Source organism: Coregonus lavaretus, assembly GCF_964263955.1.
Source record: "Coregonus lavaretus genome assembly, chromosome: 23".
NCBI classification, from domain to species: domain Eukaryota; kingdom Metazoa; phylum Chordata; class Actinopteri; order Salmoniformes; family Salmonidae; genus Coregonus; species Coregonus lavaretus.
In genome coordinates, this window is record NC_140010.1 from 9,888,672 (window position 1) to 9,902,840 (window position 14,169).

At 48.7% G+C, this 14,169-nt stretch overlaps 1 protein-coding gene across 1 annotated transcript; it reads left to right on the forward strand.

Annotated features, from left to right (window-relative positions):
• The first annotated feature begins 7,717 nt into the window (after positions 1 to 7,717).
• Positions 7,718 to 9,281, forward strand: LOC311098617 (C-X-C chemokine receptor type 4-like). Its single transcript, XM_084139149.1, has 2 exons — positions 7,718 to 7,798; positions 7,974 to 9,281. The coding sequence occupies exons 1-2, from the start codon at positions 7,784 to 7,786 to the stop codon at positions 9,078 to 9,080; spliced, it is 1,122 nt and encodes a 373-aa protein (XP_083995275.1). The 5' UTR covers positions 7,718 to 7,783; the 3' UTR covers positions 9,081 to 9,281.
• The last annotated feature ends 4,888 nt before the right edge of the window (positions 9,282 to 14,169 follow it).

A 14,169-nucleotide genomic window follows, 5' to 3' on the forward strand; every position in this document is an offset into this window, starting at 1 on the left:
CCCTCAAATCGTTTGGAGAAAATATTTATATTTTATTCAGCTTTGTTCTATTGTATTCTTCATACTATAAAATAATATAAAATAATGCCACGGAATTATAAGCAAATCTTTTCTGCTAAATGAACTAGTGTAGCCCACAGCCATTTGGCATAGCCACATCAGGACCTAACATAAGGACAACTCAGAGTATGCTATTATTTTCTTCAGAAATAGACTACATTTTCTTCATCTCATGCTTCTTTAGACCTGTCTAAAATAAATAATGGATTTATTGTAAATGTGTAGGCTATATTACATTGATATATTGTACTTTTTTAAATGGCTTGTAGGCTATGTGTGGACGCCAGGAGATGCTAAATATGTTTATGTTAATTAACGGTAAATTGTCGTGAGACAATTTACCGTTTGACAATCACTGGCTGATGAAATTTCGTGACCGCCACAGCCCTAGCTGCCACCACCATGCTTCACCGTAGGGATGGTGCCAGGTTTCCTCCAGACGTGACGCTTGGTATTCAGGCCAAAGAGGTCAATCTTGGTTTCATCAGACCAGAGAATCTTGTTTCTCATGGTCTGAGAATCATAAAGGTGCCTTTTGGCAAATTCCAAGCGGGCTGTCATGTGCCTTTTACTGAGGAGTGGCTTCCGTCTGGCCACTCTACCATAAAGGCCTGCTTGGTGGAGTGCTGCAGAGATGGTTGTCCTTCTGGAAGGTTCTCCCATCTCCACAGAGGAACTGGAGTCGGCTCTTCACCGTTGACGTTGAAAATGGTGTTTTGCGGGACTATTTAATGAAGCTGCCAGTTGAGGACCTGTGAGGCGCCTGTTTCTCAAACTAGACACTCTAATGTATTTGCTCCAGATACTCAACTAGTCTCAAGAAGGCCAGTTTTATTGCTTCTTTAATCAGCACAACAGTTTTCAGCTGTGCTAACATAATTGCAAAAGGGTTTTCTAATGATCAATTAGCCTTTTAAAATGATAAACTTGGATTAGCAAACACAACGTGCCATTGGAACACAGGACTGATGGTTGCTGATAATGGGCCTCTGTACGCCTATGTAGATATTCCATTAAAAATCAGCCGTTTCCAGCTACAATAGCAATTTACAACATTACCAATGTCTACAATGTATTTCTGATCAATTTGATGTTATTTTAATGGACAAAAAAATTGCTTCGGTTTCGGCCGAGGCTGCTCCTCCTCCTTGTTCGGGCAGGCTTCGGCGGTCGTCGTCCCCGGAGTACTAGCTGCCACCGTTCGATGTTTCATGTTTGTTTGGTTTTGTCTGTTTGTACACCTGTCCCTTGTTAGTGTTTGATTTGGTTGCCTATTTAGTTTTCGTGTGTGGGGGCAGGTGTTATGTGGTATTGTTTATTTGTCAAGCTGTTGCTCTTTGGTATTACTCTCAGGATTGTTGTTTTTCCGAGAGTCCGCACTGTGTGCGCTATCGTCATTTTTACGCACTGTGTGTGTTGTGCGTACTTTGTATTTTGCCTCCCGGTTGGGTTGGCTGTTCGCCTGTTTGGTGCTGTTATTTTTGTTACTAAAGTCTGTTGACGAACGCCCGTGTTTCCTGCGCTTGATTCCTCACCGCATCTACACTCAGCTACTGACAGAATACCACATCCCACCATGGAGTCAGCAGGAGCACCCGCGCCGACAGAGGTCATGGAGGACCGTCTTCGTGGACAGGAGGACCGGATTAACCAGATCGGGCACGCCTTGGATCGGGTGATGAACACTCTCCACCGATGGGAAAGCAGCGGGGTACCCACGCCCCCACCTACCGGACCATCCCCATCGGTCAGTCCTCCTGTCCACATTCCGGAACCCAGTGGGATTCGGCTCTCGCTCCCGAGGGCGTACGACGGCTCCGCAGCCGGGTGTCAAGGGTTCCTGCTACAGGTGGAGCTCTACCTCGCCACCGTACACCCGGCGCCCTCGGGACACGAGAGCGTCTCCGCCCTCATCTCCTGTCTCACCGGCACGGCGTTGGAGTGGGCCAACGCCGAATGGAGGAGAATGGACGCCGCTACCATCACTTATGCGGAGTTCTCCCGCCGCTTCCGGGCCGTGTTCGACCATCCACCAGAAGGGAAGGCGGCGGGGGAGCGTCTGTTCTTCCTCCGACAGGGGATGAGGAGCGCACAGGATTTTGCCCTGGAGTTCCGGACTCTAGCGGCAGATGCAGGGTGGAATGAGCGGGCCCTCATAGACCACTTCCGTTGTAGACTCCGGGAGGACGTCCAAAGAGAGTTGGCGTGCAGGGATACCATGTTGACGTTTGACCAACTAGTCGACATGGCCATTCGGTTGGACACCCTGCTCGCCACCCGTGGACGTCCCGGATGGGGGTCGCCCATTTCACCCTCCAGCACCTCCGAGCCGAGCCCTATGGAGCTCGGAGGTGCTGGCGCTAGAGAAAGGAGGAGTAGGAACCCGAGGGGGGCCGTCCCCTGCACCAACTGTGGCCATGGAGGGCACACCGCGGCTAGGTGTTGGGGAAGGTCCCCCGGTGGAGGTGAAGGCAGGCCACGCATTGGGGAGTCCTCCCAGGTGAGTAGGCGCCCTACTTACCCAGAGCTTTCTGTCGTTCACATAACCTTGCCTGTTTGTTTTCCACAGGTAGCACCTCGTTCCCAGCATAAGGCGCTAGTCGATTCAGGCGCAGCTGGGAACTTTGTAGATCGCCAGTTCTGTGTAGAATTAGGGATTCCTCTCCTTCCCGTTGATAAGCCTTTCCCTGTACATGCCCTAGATAGCCGTCCGTTAGGATCTGGGTTGATTAGGGAGGTCACAGCGCCCCTTAAGATGGAGGCGCAGGGGGGTCATGAGGAGACGATTCAGCTCTATCTGATTGACTCTCCTGCGTATCCGGTGGTGCTGGGGCTTCCCTGGTTGATTACCCATGATCCTACTATTTCGTGGCGAGAGAAAGCTCTTAAAGGGTGGTCTGCTCAGTGTGAGGGGCTGTGTCTGGGTGTTTCCATAGGGGCGACCTCGGTGGAAAGTCCGAATCTAATGCCTGCACTGCACATTCCCCCCGAGTATGAGGATTTGACACTGGTGTTTAGTAAGACTAGGGCGGCGCAGCTGCCGCCTCATAGACAGGGGGATTGTGCGATAGATCTCCAGTTAGGAGCAGCCCTCCCGCGGAGCCATGTGTATCCCTTGTCTCAAGAGGAGAGGAAGGCGATGGAAACTTACATCGCCGAGTCTCTGAGACAGGGATACATACGGGCCTCCACTTCACCCGCTTCCTCAAGCTTCTTTTTTGTGAAGAAAAAGGATGGAGGTCTGCGCCCGTGTATTGATTACCGCGGTCTCAATCAGATTACGGTGAAGTACAGCTATCCACTTCCTCTGATTGTGACTATGACGGAATCATTACACGGTGCTCAGTTCTTCACAAAATTGGATCTCAGGAGCGCATATAACTTGGTGCGCATTAGAGAGGGCGATGAATGGAAGACAGCGTTTAGCACGACCTCCGGTCATTACGAGTATCTCGTCATGCCATATGGGTTAATGAATGCTCCCTCAGTCTTCCAATCCTTCGTCGATGAGATTTTCCAGGACATGCAGGGGCAGGGAGTAGTCGTGTACATCGACGATATTCTGGTGCACAGTTCTACCCGAGCAGAGCATGTAGCCCTGGTGCGCCGAGTGTTGAGGAGGCTGTTGGAGCATGACCTATATGTCAAGGCAGAGAAATGTCTGTTCTTTCAGAAGTCGGTCTCCTTTTTGGGTTATCAGTTGTCTGCGTCAGGGGTGAAGATGGAGGTTGACCGGGTGTCAGCTGTGCGTAATTGGCAAACCCCAACCACTGTGAAAGAGGTGCAACAGTTCTTGGGTTTTGCGAATTACTACCGGAGGTTTATCCGGGGTTTTGGACAGGTGGCAGCTCCCATAACGTCTCTGTTGAAGGGGGGTCCGGTGCGCTTGCGGTGGTCAGCTGAGGCAGACAGGGCTTTTGGGAGACTGAAGGACCTGTTTACCTCGGCGCCGGTGTTGGCGCATCCGGATCCCGCTTTACCATTCCAGGTAGAGGTAGACACGTCCGAGGCCGGTATTGGGGCCGTCCTCTCACAACGGTCTGGCACACCACCTAAACTCCGCCCCTGTGCTTTTTATTCTAAGAAACTCAGTCCGGCGGAGCGGAATTATGACGTAGGGGACAGGGAGCTGTTAGCCGTGGTACAGGCCCTAAAGGTGTGGAGGCATTGGCTTGAGGGGGCTCAACAGCCTTTCCTCGTTTTGACTGACCACCGTAACCTGGAATACATCCGGGCAGCTAGGAGACTGAATCCTCGCCAGGCCCGCTGGACTATGTTTCTAGCCCGGTTTGTGTTTAAAATCACTTACATCCCTGGGTCCCAGAACGGGAAGGCAGATGCCCTGTCTCGGCGGTATGACACGGAGGAGAGGTCCGTTGAGCCCACTCCCATACTACCAAAGTCTTGTCTGGTGGCACTGGTGGTATGGGAGGTCGATGCAGAGATCGAGCGGGCGTTACGCACCGACCCAAGTCCTCCACAGTGTCCAGTGGGTCGGACGTACGTTCCGTTCGAGGTACGCGATCGCCTCATTTATTGGGCTCATACGTCCCCCTCCTCTGGACATCCAGGTATCGGCCGGACAGTTCACTGCCTTAGCACTAAGTACTGGTGGCCAACGTTAGCCAGGGATGTGAGGGTTTATGTCTCCTCCTGTTCGGTGTGTGCCCAGTGTAAGGCGCCCAGACATTTGCCCAGGGGTAAGCTACAACCCCTGCCCGTTCCACAACGACCCTGGTCCCACCTCTCGGTGGACTTTGTTACAGACCTTCCCCCCTCACAGGGGAATACTACCATCCTGGTCGTTGTGGATCGGTTCTCGAAGGCCTGTCGTCTACTTCCCATGCCGGGTCTCCCTACTGCCCTACAGACCGCTGAGGCTCTGTTTACCCATGTCTTCCGGCATTACGGGGTACCCGAGGATATAGTGTCTGATCGAGGCCCCCAGTTCACCTCCAGAGTGTGGAGAGCGTTTATGGAACGGTTGGGGGTTTCGGTGAGCCTTACCTCGGGTTACCACCCGGAGAGTAATGGGCAGGTTGAACGTGTCAACCAGGATGTGGGTAGGTTTCTGAGGTCTTATTGCCAGGGCCGGCCGGAGGAGTGGGCGAGATACGTTCCGTGGGCCGAGATGGCGCAGAACTCTCTCCGCCACTCCTCCACCCAACTAACCCCTTTCCAGTGTGTGTTAGGGTACCAGCCGGTTCTGGCACCTTGGCACGAGAGCCAGATCGAGGCCCCTGCGGTGGATGAGTGGGTGCGGCGCTCGGAGGAGACATGGAACGCTGCCCACGTTCATCTGCAGCGGGCCATCCGTCGGCATAAGACGAGCGCCGATCTCCACCGCAGTGAGGGGCCTGTATACGCACCTGGAGATCGAGTCTGGCTCTCGACCAGAAACCTGCCCCTCCGCCTGCCCTGCCGGAAGCTGGGTCGGCGGTTTGTGGGGCCATTCAAAGTCCTGAGGAGGTTGAACGAGGTGTGTTACAGGTTAGAACTGCCTATTGATTACAGGAATATTAACCCCTCGTTCCATGTGTCTCTCCTCAGGCCGGTGGTAGCTGGTCCACTCCAGGACTATGAGATAGAAGAGACTCCTCCGCCCCCGTTGGACATCGAGGGGGCTCCGGCGTACACTGTGAGGTCCATCCTTGATTCGAGACGCCGGATGGGGGGTCTCCAATATCTCGTGGAGTGGGAGGGGTACGGCCCGGAGGAGCGGTGCTGGGTGCCGAGGAGGGACATATTAGACCTGTCCCTGCTGACCGAGTTCCATCGGGGTCATCCTACGCGCCCTGCTCCGCGTCGTCCTGGTCGTCCCAGAGGCCGGGATCGGCGCACGGCTGGAGCCGCGCGTCAAGGGGGGGGTACTGTCACGGTTTCGGCCGAGGCTGCTCCTCCTCCTTGTTCGGGCAGGCTTCGGCAGTCGTCGTCCCCGGAGTACTAGCTGCCACCGTTCGATGTTTCATGTTTGTTTGGTTTTGTCTGTTTGTACACCTGTCCCTTGTTAGTGTTTGATTTGGTTGCCTATTTAGTTTTCGTGTGTGGGGGCAGGTGTTATGTGGTATTGTTTATTTGTCAAGCTGTTGCTCTTTGGTATTACTCTCAGGATTGTTGTTTTTCCGAGAGTCCGCACTGTGTGCGCTATCGTCATTTTTACGCACTGTGTGTGTTGTGCGTACTTTGTATTTTGCCTCCCGGTTGGGTTGGCTGTTCGCCTGTTTGGTGCTGTTATTTTTGTTACTAAAGTCTGTTGACGAACGCCCGTGTTTCCTGCGCTTGATTCCTCACCGCATCTACACTCAGCTACTGACAGTTGTAAGTTGATCTATATTTCTTTATTTTTTTTTTTTTTTTTTTCTTTAATGTTAATTAGGATACAATGTTATGCAGAGGTGTACTTATAACAATTTGATAGACAAATTATACTATTTACAGTCGTGGCGGAGAGTTGGGGGGCGCGAAATGTTTACTTCTTCCTAGGGAGGGCGTAACAGAAAATAATTGAGAAGCACTGGTGTATATTATTATTTTTGTACAATTTTCATTGTTAGACATAAAAGACTATAAAAACACCAGGAAATCAGTTCCAAGTGATTTTAATTTTGAAAATCTGTTCCTAAGTATTCCCATGCAAAATAAAGAGAGACGTGATTGTATACAAATGTAGGCAATGTTTTAAATGATTATGTTTTAGTCAAATATTACATCTGTTTGGGATTCCTGAGGTCAATTTGTAGTCTACAAATTATCTGTACTTATATTCCGCCCCCCTACCATCCACTCAATAAATAATCGGCCCGTGGCTGAAGCTAGTTGATGATCCTTGCTGTAGACAATTCACACACCGGCTGTGGGTACACTGAGCACCCAGAATGCAGCAATGGCACCCTACGCCTCCAGATCTCGCACCAATCTGTAGTTGAGCATGTGGCGCATAGACTGGCGCACTGAGAGGCGACAGGGTTATAAGACACACTGTTCGTTTACTGAACAGAGAATGGGAGTAGATAAGCATCTGACATTCTTGAGCACAATATATCTCACACACAATCATAACCATTTCATATCAGAATACGCACGTGTGAGAATTCTCTCACAGAGCCGAAACTCCAGCTACTCATGCAGGACTGTTCAGCTCTGTGTAAAAGGGACTAAGAGGTGCAACACCAAAACAGTTCTTTATTTCTCTCTCTCTATTTCTCTCTCTTACACAGAGACACAAACACATGCACACACGCACACACGCACACATACACAGTGCAGCTGTACCCCCATATACATACACAGTAGACACGCACTACAGCTGCACAGTGAGAATGTGTTTATAACGTTTCCTCTTTACTTTGGTAGACTGTCAATTAGACAACAGTGTTATATCATCATGCTATTACAAACAATATTATTCTCACAGATTTGATGAAAAGGAGCCTAAACAATAAACAAAGGCACACACACGCACACACACACACAAACACAAACACACACTCAATATCCTGTGACAGAGCCACTTTCAGCACCTGACACCTCGAAAACAGGAAAAGCATTTCCGCGGGACACAGATGTGTGTATGTGTGTGTGTGTGTTGGGGGCGGAGCAAGTGAGGGAGCGGTGTTGGCACGGCTATTTAACCTCACCGGGTACAAAACTATTCTCCACTCTGAGAAGAAAAAGAGAAAAGGGCTGGAAAGAACAGAGAGACAGAGAGTAAGCTGGCTCCATCATGTCCTATTATGAGGTACGGTTTCATTCAGTATTTAGACCATGTTAACAAACTTTTATGGGACTTTACTGTAACATTTATCTCAGTTATCATGTTATTCACTTATCAGATTGTAGAATCTGTTCTTAGAGTTTTGCACATGTATTTGCACGTTTGCTCAATTATCCTCTCTTTCTTCCTCTCTCTGAAGCACTTTGTGATAACAGAATCGGATTATGACTACAATGACACGAGTTCCGGTTTTGGTTCTGGCTTGGGTGATTTCGGCACTGGATTTGAGGAGCCGTGTGACCGTGAGCTGCTGAGCCCCAGCGTGCAGCGTGTCTTCCTCCCGGTGGTGTACGGTTTCATCTTCACCCTGGGGATCACTGGGAACGGCCTGGTGGTGTTCGTACTGGGCTGCCAGCGGAAGGCCCGGCTCAGTCTAACGGACCGCTACCGGCTGCATCTCTCCGCTGCAGACCTGCTCTTCGTTCTGGCACTGCCCTTCTGGGCTGTGGACGCTGCACTCGGGGACTGGCGCGTCGGAGCGGTCATGTGCGTGGGCGTGCACGTCATCTACACAGTGAACCTGTACGGCAGTGTGCTGATCCTGGCCTTCATCAGTCTGGACCGCTACCTTGCAGTAGTCAAAGCCACAGAAACCAGCACCACACACACCCGGCAGCTGCTGGCATGCAGGCTGGTGTACGCTGGCGCCTGGCTGCCTGCTGGTCTCCTGGCCATCCCAGACATGGTGTTCGCTCGGACCCAGGAGGCAGGGGAGGGGGAGATGGTGTGCACGAGGCTCTACCCGCCGGAGAACGCCCCACTGTGGGTGTCCCTGTTCCACCTGCAGACGGTGCTGGTGGGGCTGGTGGTGCCGGGCCTGGTGCTGCTGGTGTGTTACTGCGTGATCGTGTCCAGGCTGACCCGGGGGCCGTTGGGGGGTCAGAGGCAGAAGAGGAGGGCGGTGCGGACCACTGTGGCTCTGGTTCTCTGTTTCTTCCTCTGCTGGCTGCCGTACTGCATTGGCATCGCCGTGGATGCGCTCCTCCGCTTGGAGCTGATCCCTCGTGGCTGTACGCTGGAGTCAGGCCTGGGGGTGTGGTTAGCGGTGTCTGAACCAATGGCGTATGCTCACTGCTGCTTGAATCCGCTGCTCTATGCCTTCCTGGGAGTGGGGTTCAAGAGTTCTGCTCGCCGCGCCCTCACACTTACCCGCACCTCCAGCCTGAAGATTCTCCCGCGTAGACGAACAGGCGCCATGACGTCCACGACAACAGAGTCAGAATCATCTAGTCTGCACTCCAGCTAACAAAGACAATAGGCTATAGCCTAATATTATGTGTGTGTGTATATATGTGTGAGAGAGAGTAAGGAGAAGTCTGCTGGTCAGTTGTTCTTTATAATGTCCTGAGGTCTTTGGGGTAAATATTTGTTGCTTTGCCACCATTCACTGTTGTTATGGTATTAATGTATGCTTTATACGGCTGAACATGTTTGTAATAAAATGTGCAAAAACATTATATTTGTCTTCACTAGGTCCTCTCAATTGAGTGGTGTTATGGTGTGTGTGTGTGCACGTGTGTGTACGTGTGTGTGTGTGTCAGAGAGAAAGCGGAAGAGAGATGACGTGTACCTTCACGCTCTTGAAAGTGAAACGGGGTAAATGCCCATGGTGCAGTTGGCCAGTCAAGCGCACCTAAAACAACCTGCTGTGTGTGTGGGCAGGAGGAAAGACATGAATTGGTTCTCCACCAGATGTTGTTATTGGAGCTGTATACCCCCCACCCACACAGGTAAGTGGCTAATAGATTTGTGTGTGTTCGTGTGTGATGATGGGTGGAAGGTGGGCCTCATATCACGTTATAATCAGCATGATACTCGCCTCACTATTACTCAGTCAAAGCTGAGTCAGCCAGCCCCCCCCCCCCCCCTCCCACACACACACACACACACTGAAAATGAAACTAGCTGATATTTTAGACGTATGACTTTGGACCAGGTGTGAGTGAGTCACAACAACAGATAAACATTAGTGTGTGTGTGTGTGTGTGTGTACATGCATGCTGGTTTGAATCCCGAGCCGACTTGTACCCTTGAGCAAGGCATTTAAACCTAATTGCTCCTGTAAATCACTCTGGATAAGAGCGTCTGTTAAATGACTAAAATGTATGTTGGAGGGCTGCAGTGTGGGTTAGAGGCCAAAGCTGTTGACATGGACAGGAAGCAGTAACTTCTGGCAAGTCCATTAGAGAATATCCGTATGCGGACACACACAATATGTAGCAGATTTAGGCTAATTTTAGGCTAAGCCTAAATGCTACTAACTTTGCACTGTGAACTAATGCTTCTCTTGACAACACAAGTCATGTCCATACTGATACTGACTCAAAGGAAGGCCCAAACAGTTATGAAAATGCGTTAATATAATATGTCCTCATTATATTGGCTACTTATTTGATGCGCAGATTACCTGATACATACACCATAGAAATAACAATGAATAGAACGGGCGTCCCCATTCAAGTCAATGATGGCATAATGGGGGTCGTCACTAGTTACCACAGCCACAAAGTCATAAACCCAGCCTATTTCTACAATTTCTCTTCTAAAAATGGTATTATAAACCTAACTCTAATCCTAACCTTAACCACACTGCTAACTTTATGCCTTACCCTAATTTTTTTTTTTATATAGCCAATTTGGACTTTGTGGCTGTGGTAACTAGTGGAAGCCGGCATAATGGGTGGACTGGCGCGGTTATTGCGAGTGTACCCATAGCGCTAATAGAACAATGAGGCAGATAATTCACTGCATGTATAAATGTGAAGCATCCGGTTGGCGTTTCCACTCACTACCAAATATGGTGATCAGAGGATGGATTTTGGCCGACATTCTGCTAATTTTCTCATCATACAGTTGATCTCCATACAGTTTTCCGTTTCCAAAACTACAATCTGTACCAAACAGAGTGGACTGCGTTTTGTAAACTTTATTCCTTGCCAAAGTTTCAATAAATGGTGTTGTTCAGAAGGAGCGCAAGTGCGAATTTAGTTATTGCCATAGATTGTATCTACACTGAACACAAATATCAACACCACATGCAACAAATTCAAAGATTTTACTGAGTTACAGCTCATATAAGGAAATCAGTCAATTGAAATAAATAAATTAGGCCCTAATCTATGGATTTCAGATGAATGGGAATACAGAAATGCATCTGTTGGTCACAGAAACGTAAAAAAAAAAAAGTAGGGGTGTGGATCAGAAAACCAGTCAGTATCTGGTGTGACCACCATTTGCCTCATGCAGAGCGACACATGTCCTTCGCATAGAGTTGACCTGGCTGTTGATTGTGGCGTGTGGAATGTTGTCCCACTCCTCTTCAATGGCTGTGCGAAGATGCTGGATATTGGCGGAAACTGGAAAACGCTGTTGTACATGTCGATCCAGAGCATCCCAAACTTGCTCAATCGGTGACATGTCTGGTGTGTATGCAGGCCATGGAAGAACTCTGACATTTTCAGCTTCCAGGAATTGTGTACAGATCCTTGCGACATGGTGCCGTGCATTATCATGCTGAAACATGAGGTGATGGCAGCAGATGAATGGCACGACAATGGGCCTCAGGATCTCGTCACGGTATCTCTGTGCATTCAAATAAAATGCAATTGCGTTCGTTGTTCATAGTTTATGCCTGCTGTTGGGTTCTAGCTTGAAATATACTTATTCATGTTACCATACTAGAACTTATTGATTACTTTACATGTATAAGGAATGTATATGTTGGGGTCAATGGAGGGTGGTTAAGAACTAAGTGTATGGAAAGTTACTGAGTGAGACAAGGGGGAGTGCAGACATTTTACATTCTGTCAAACATGTTATTGTTAAATCTCATGGCTCCTATGGAGGGAGGCAAAGGGCAACAGTCTGGTTTCAGTCACTGATAAGGTAGGACAGGCGTGGATTAGGGAGGAGCGAGGAATTCAGCCTGAGGTCAGGTCAGATGAAGTGAGAAGGAACTGTCCTATTTCACACACATATACTTCCACGCCCACAAAGGTTCTAGCATCAGGCAGGGCCATGACTACACCAGTGAGAAGAACCAATTAAGTTCCAGACTAGCAACAGAGATGTATTGGCTGTCTAGATGTGCAAGGAGTTGACTCCGCCTAGTTGGAGAGTGTAAATATATGTGCTTGTGTAAACATGTATTTTTCTTTGCACCTGTATGACCCAGTGGGTGAATAAACTTGGTTTGAGCATTTTCTAGTTGTCCGTGAGTTTTTACTCTGTATTTTTTTTATTTTCATTTGTAATTTTTGTAATCTATTTTTATTTTTAGTCATTTAGCAGACACTCTTATCCAGAGCGACTTACAGTTAGTGAGTGCATACATTTTTTAAAAACATTTTTATTTCATACTGGCCCCCCGTGGGAGTCGAACCCACAACCCTGGCGTTGCAAACACCATGCTCCACCAACTGAGCTTCATCCCTGCCGGCCATTCCCTCCCCTACCCTGGATGACGCTGGGCCAATTGTGCACCGCCCCATGGGTCTCCCGGTCGCAGCCGGCTACGACAGAGCCTGGATTCGAACCAGGATCTCTAGTAGCACAGCTAGCACTGCGATACAGTGCCTTAGACCACTGCGCCACTCGGGAGAGTAACCTTTGTTCAGAACCTAACACTGCCAATACCATAACCCCACTGCCACCATGGGCACAACGTTGACATCGGCAAACTGCTTGCTCACACGACGCCATACATGCTGTCTGCCATCTGCCCGGTACAGTTGAAACCAGAATTGATCCGTGAAGAGCACACTTCTCCAGCGTGCCAGTGGCCATGGAAGGTCAGCATTTGCCCACTGAAGTCGGTTATGACTCCGAACTGCAGTCAGGTCAAGACCCTGGTGAGGACGACTAGAAAGCAGATGAGCTTTCCTTAGACGGTTTCTGACAGTTTGCGCATAAATTCTTCGGTTGTGCAAACCCACAGTTTCCTCAGCTGTCCGGGAAGCTGGTCTCAGATGATCCCGCAGGTGAAGAAGTCGGATGTGGAGGTCCTGGGCTGACATGATTACACGTGGCCTGTGGTTGTGAGGCCGGTTGGACATACTGCCAAATTCTCTAAAACGACATTGGAGGCAGATTATGAACTTTAAATTATTTGGCAACAGCTCTGGTGGACATTCCTGCAGTCAGCATACCAATTGCACGCTCCCTCAAAACTTGAGACATATGTGGCATTGTGTTGTGTGACAAAACTGCACATTTTAGAGTGGCCTTTTATTGTCCCAAGCACAAGGTGCACCTGTGTAATGATCATGGTGTTTGATCAGCGTCTTGATATGCCACACCTGTCAGGTGGATGGATTATCTTGGCAAAGGAGAAATGCTCACTAACAGAGATGTAAACAAATTTGTGCACACCATTTGAGAGAAATAAGCTGGATATGGAACATTTCTGGGATCTTTTATTTCCGCTTATGAAACATGGGACCAACACTTAACATGTTGCGTTTATACTTTTGTTCAGTGTATAAAAATTATTGCACACGCACACTTCACAGAGTAGGCGTTCCCTAACGGAAATATGCAAATAAATGCTAGAACGCGCCAATAGGATCTCACTAGAAACTATACTATGAAACAAAGATAAATTATATAAAGAATGATAATAGAAAGCTTTGGAGCACCTTAAACTAAACTTTGGGCAAAAAGGCAAACTTAGCTCCATCATTAATTGAATCAGATGGCTCATTCATCACAAACCCCACTGATATTGCCAACTACTTTAATTATTTTTTCATTGGCAAGATGATCAAATTTAGACATGACCTGCCAGCAACAAACGCTGACACTACACATCCAAGTATATCTGACCAAATTATGTAAGATAAGCATTGTAATTTTGAATCCCGTAAAGTGAGTGTGGAAGAGGTGAAAAAATGGTCTATCAACAATGACAAGCCACCGGGGTCTGACAACTTGGATGGAAAATGACTGAGGATAATAGCGGACTATATTGCCACTTCTATTTGCCATATCTTCAATTAAGCCTACTAGAAAGTGTGTGCCCTCAGGCCTGGAGGGAAGCACAAGTCATTCCGCTACCTAAGAATAGTAAAGCCCCCTTTACTGGCTCAAATAGCCGACCAATCAGCCGGTTACCAACCCTCAGTAAAAAATGGTGTTTGACCAGATACAATGCTATTTTACAGTAAACAAATTGACAACAGACTTTCAGCACACTTATAGGGAAGGACATTCAACAAGCACAGCACTCACAAATGACTGATGATTGGCTGAGAGAAATGTATGATAAAAAGATTGTGGGGGCTGTTTTGTTAGACTTCAGTGCGACTTTTGCCATTATCGATCTTAGTCTGCTGCTG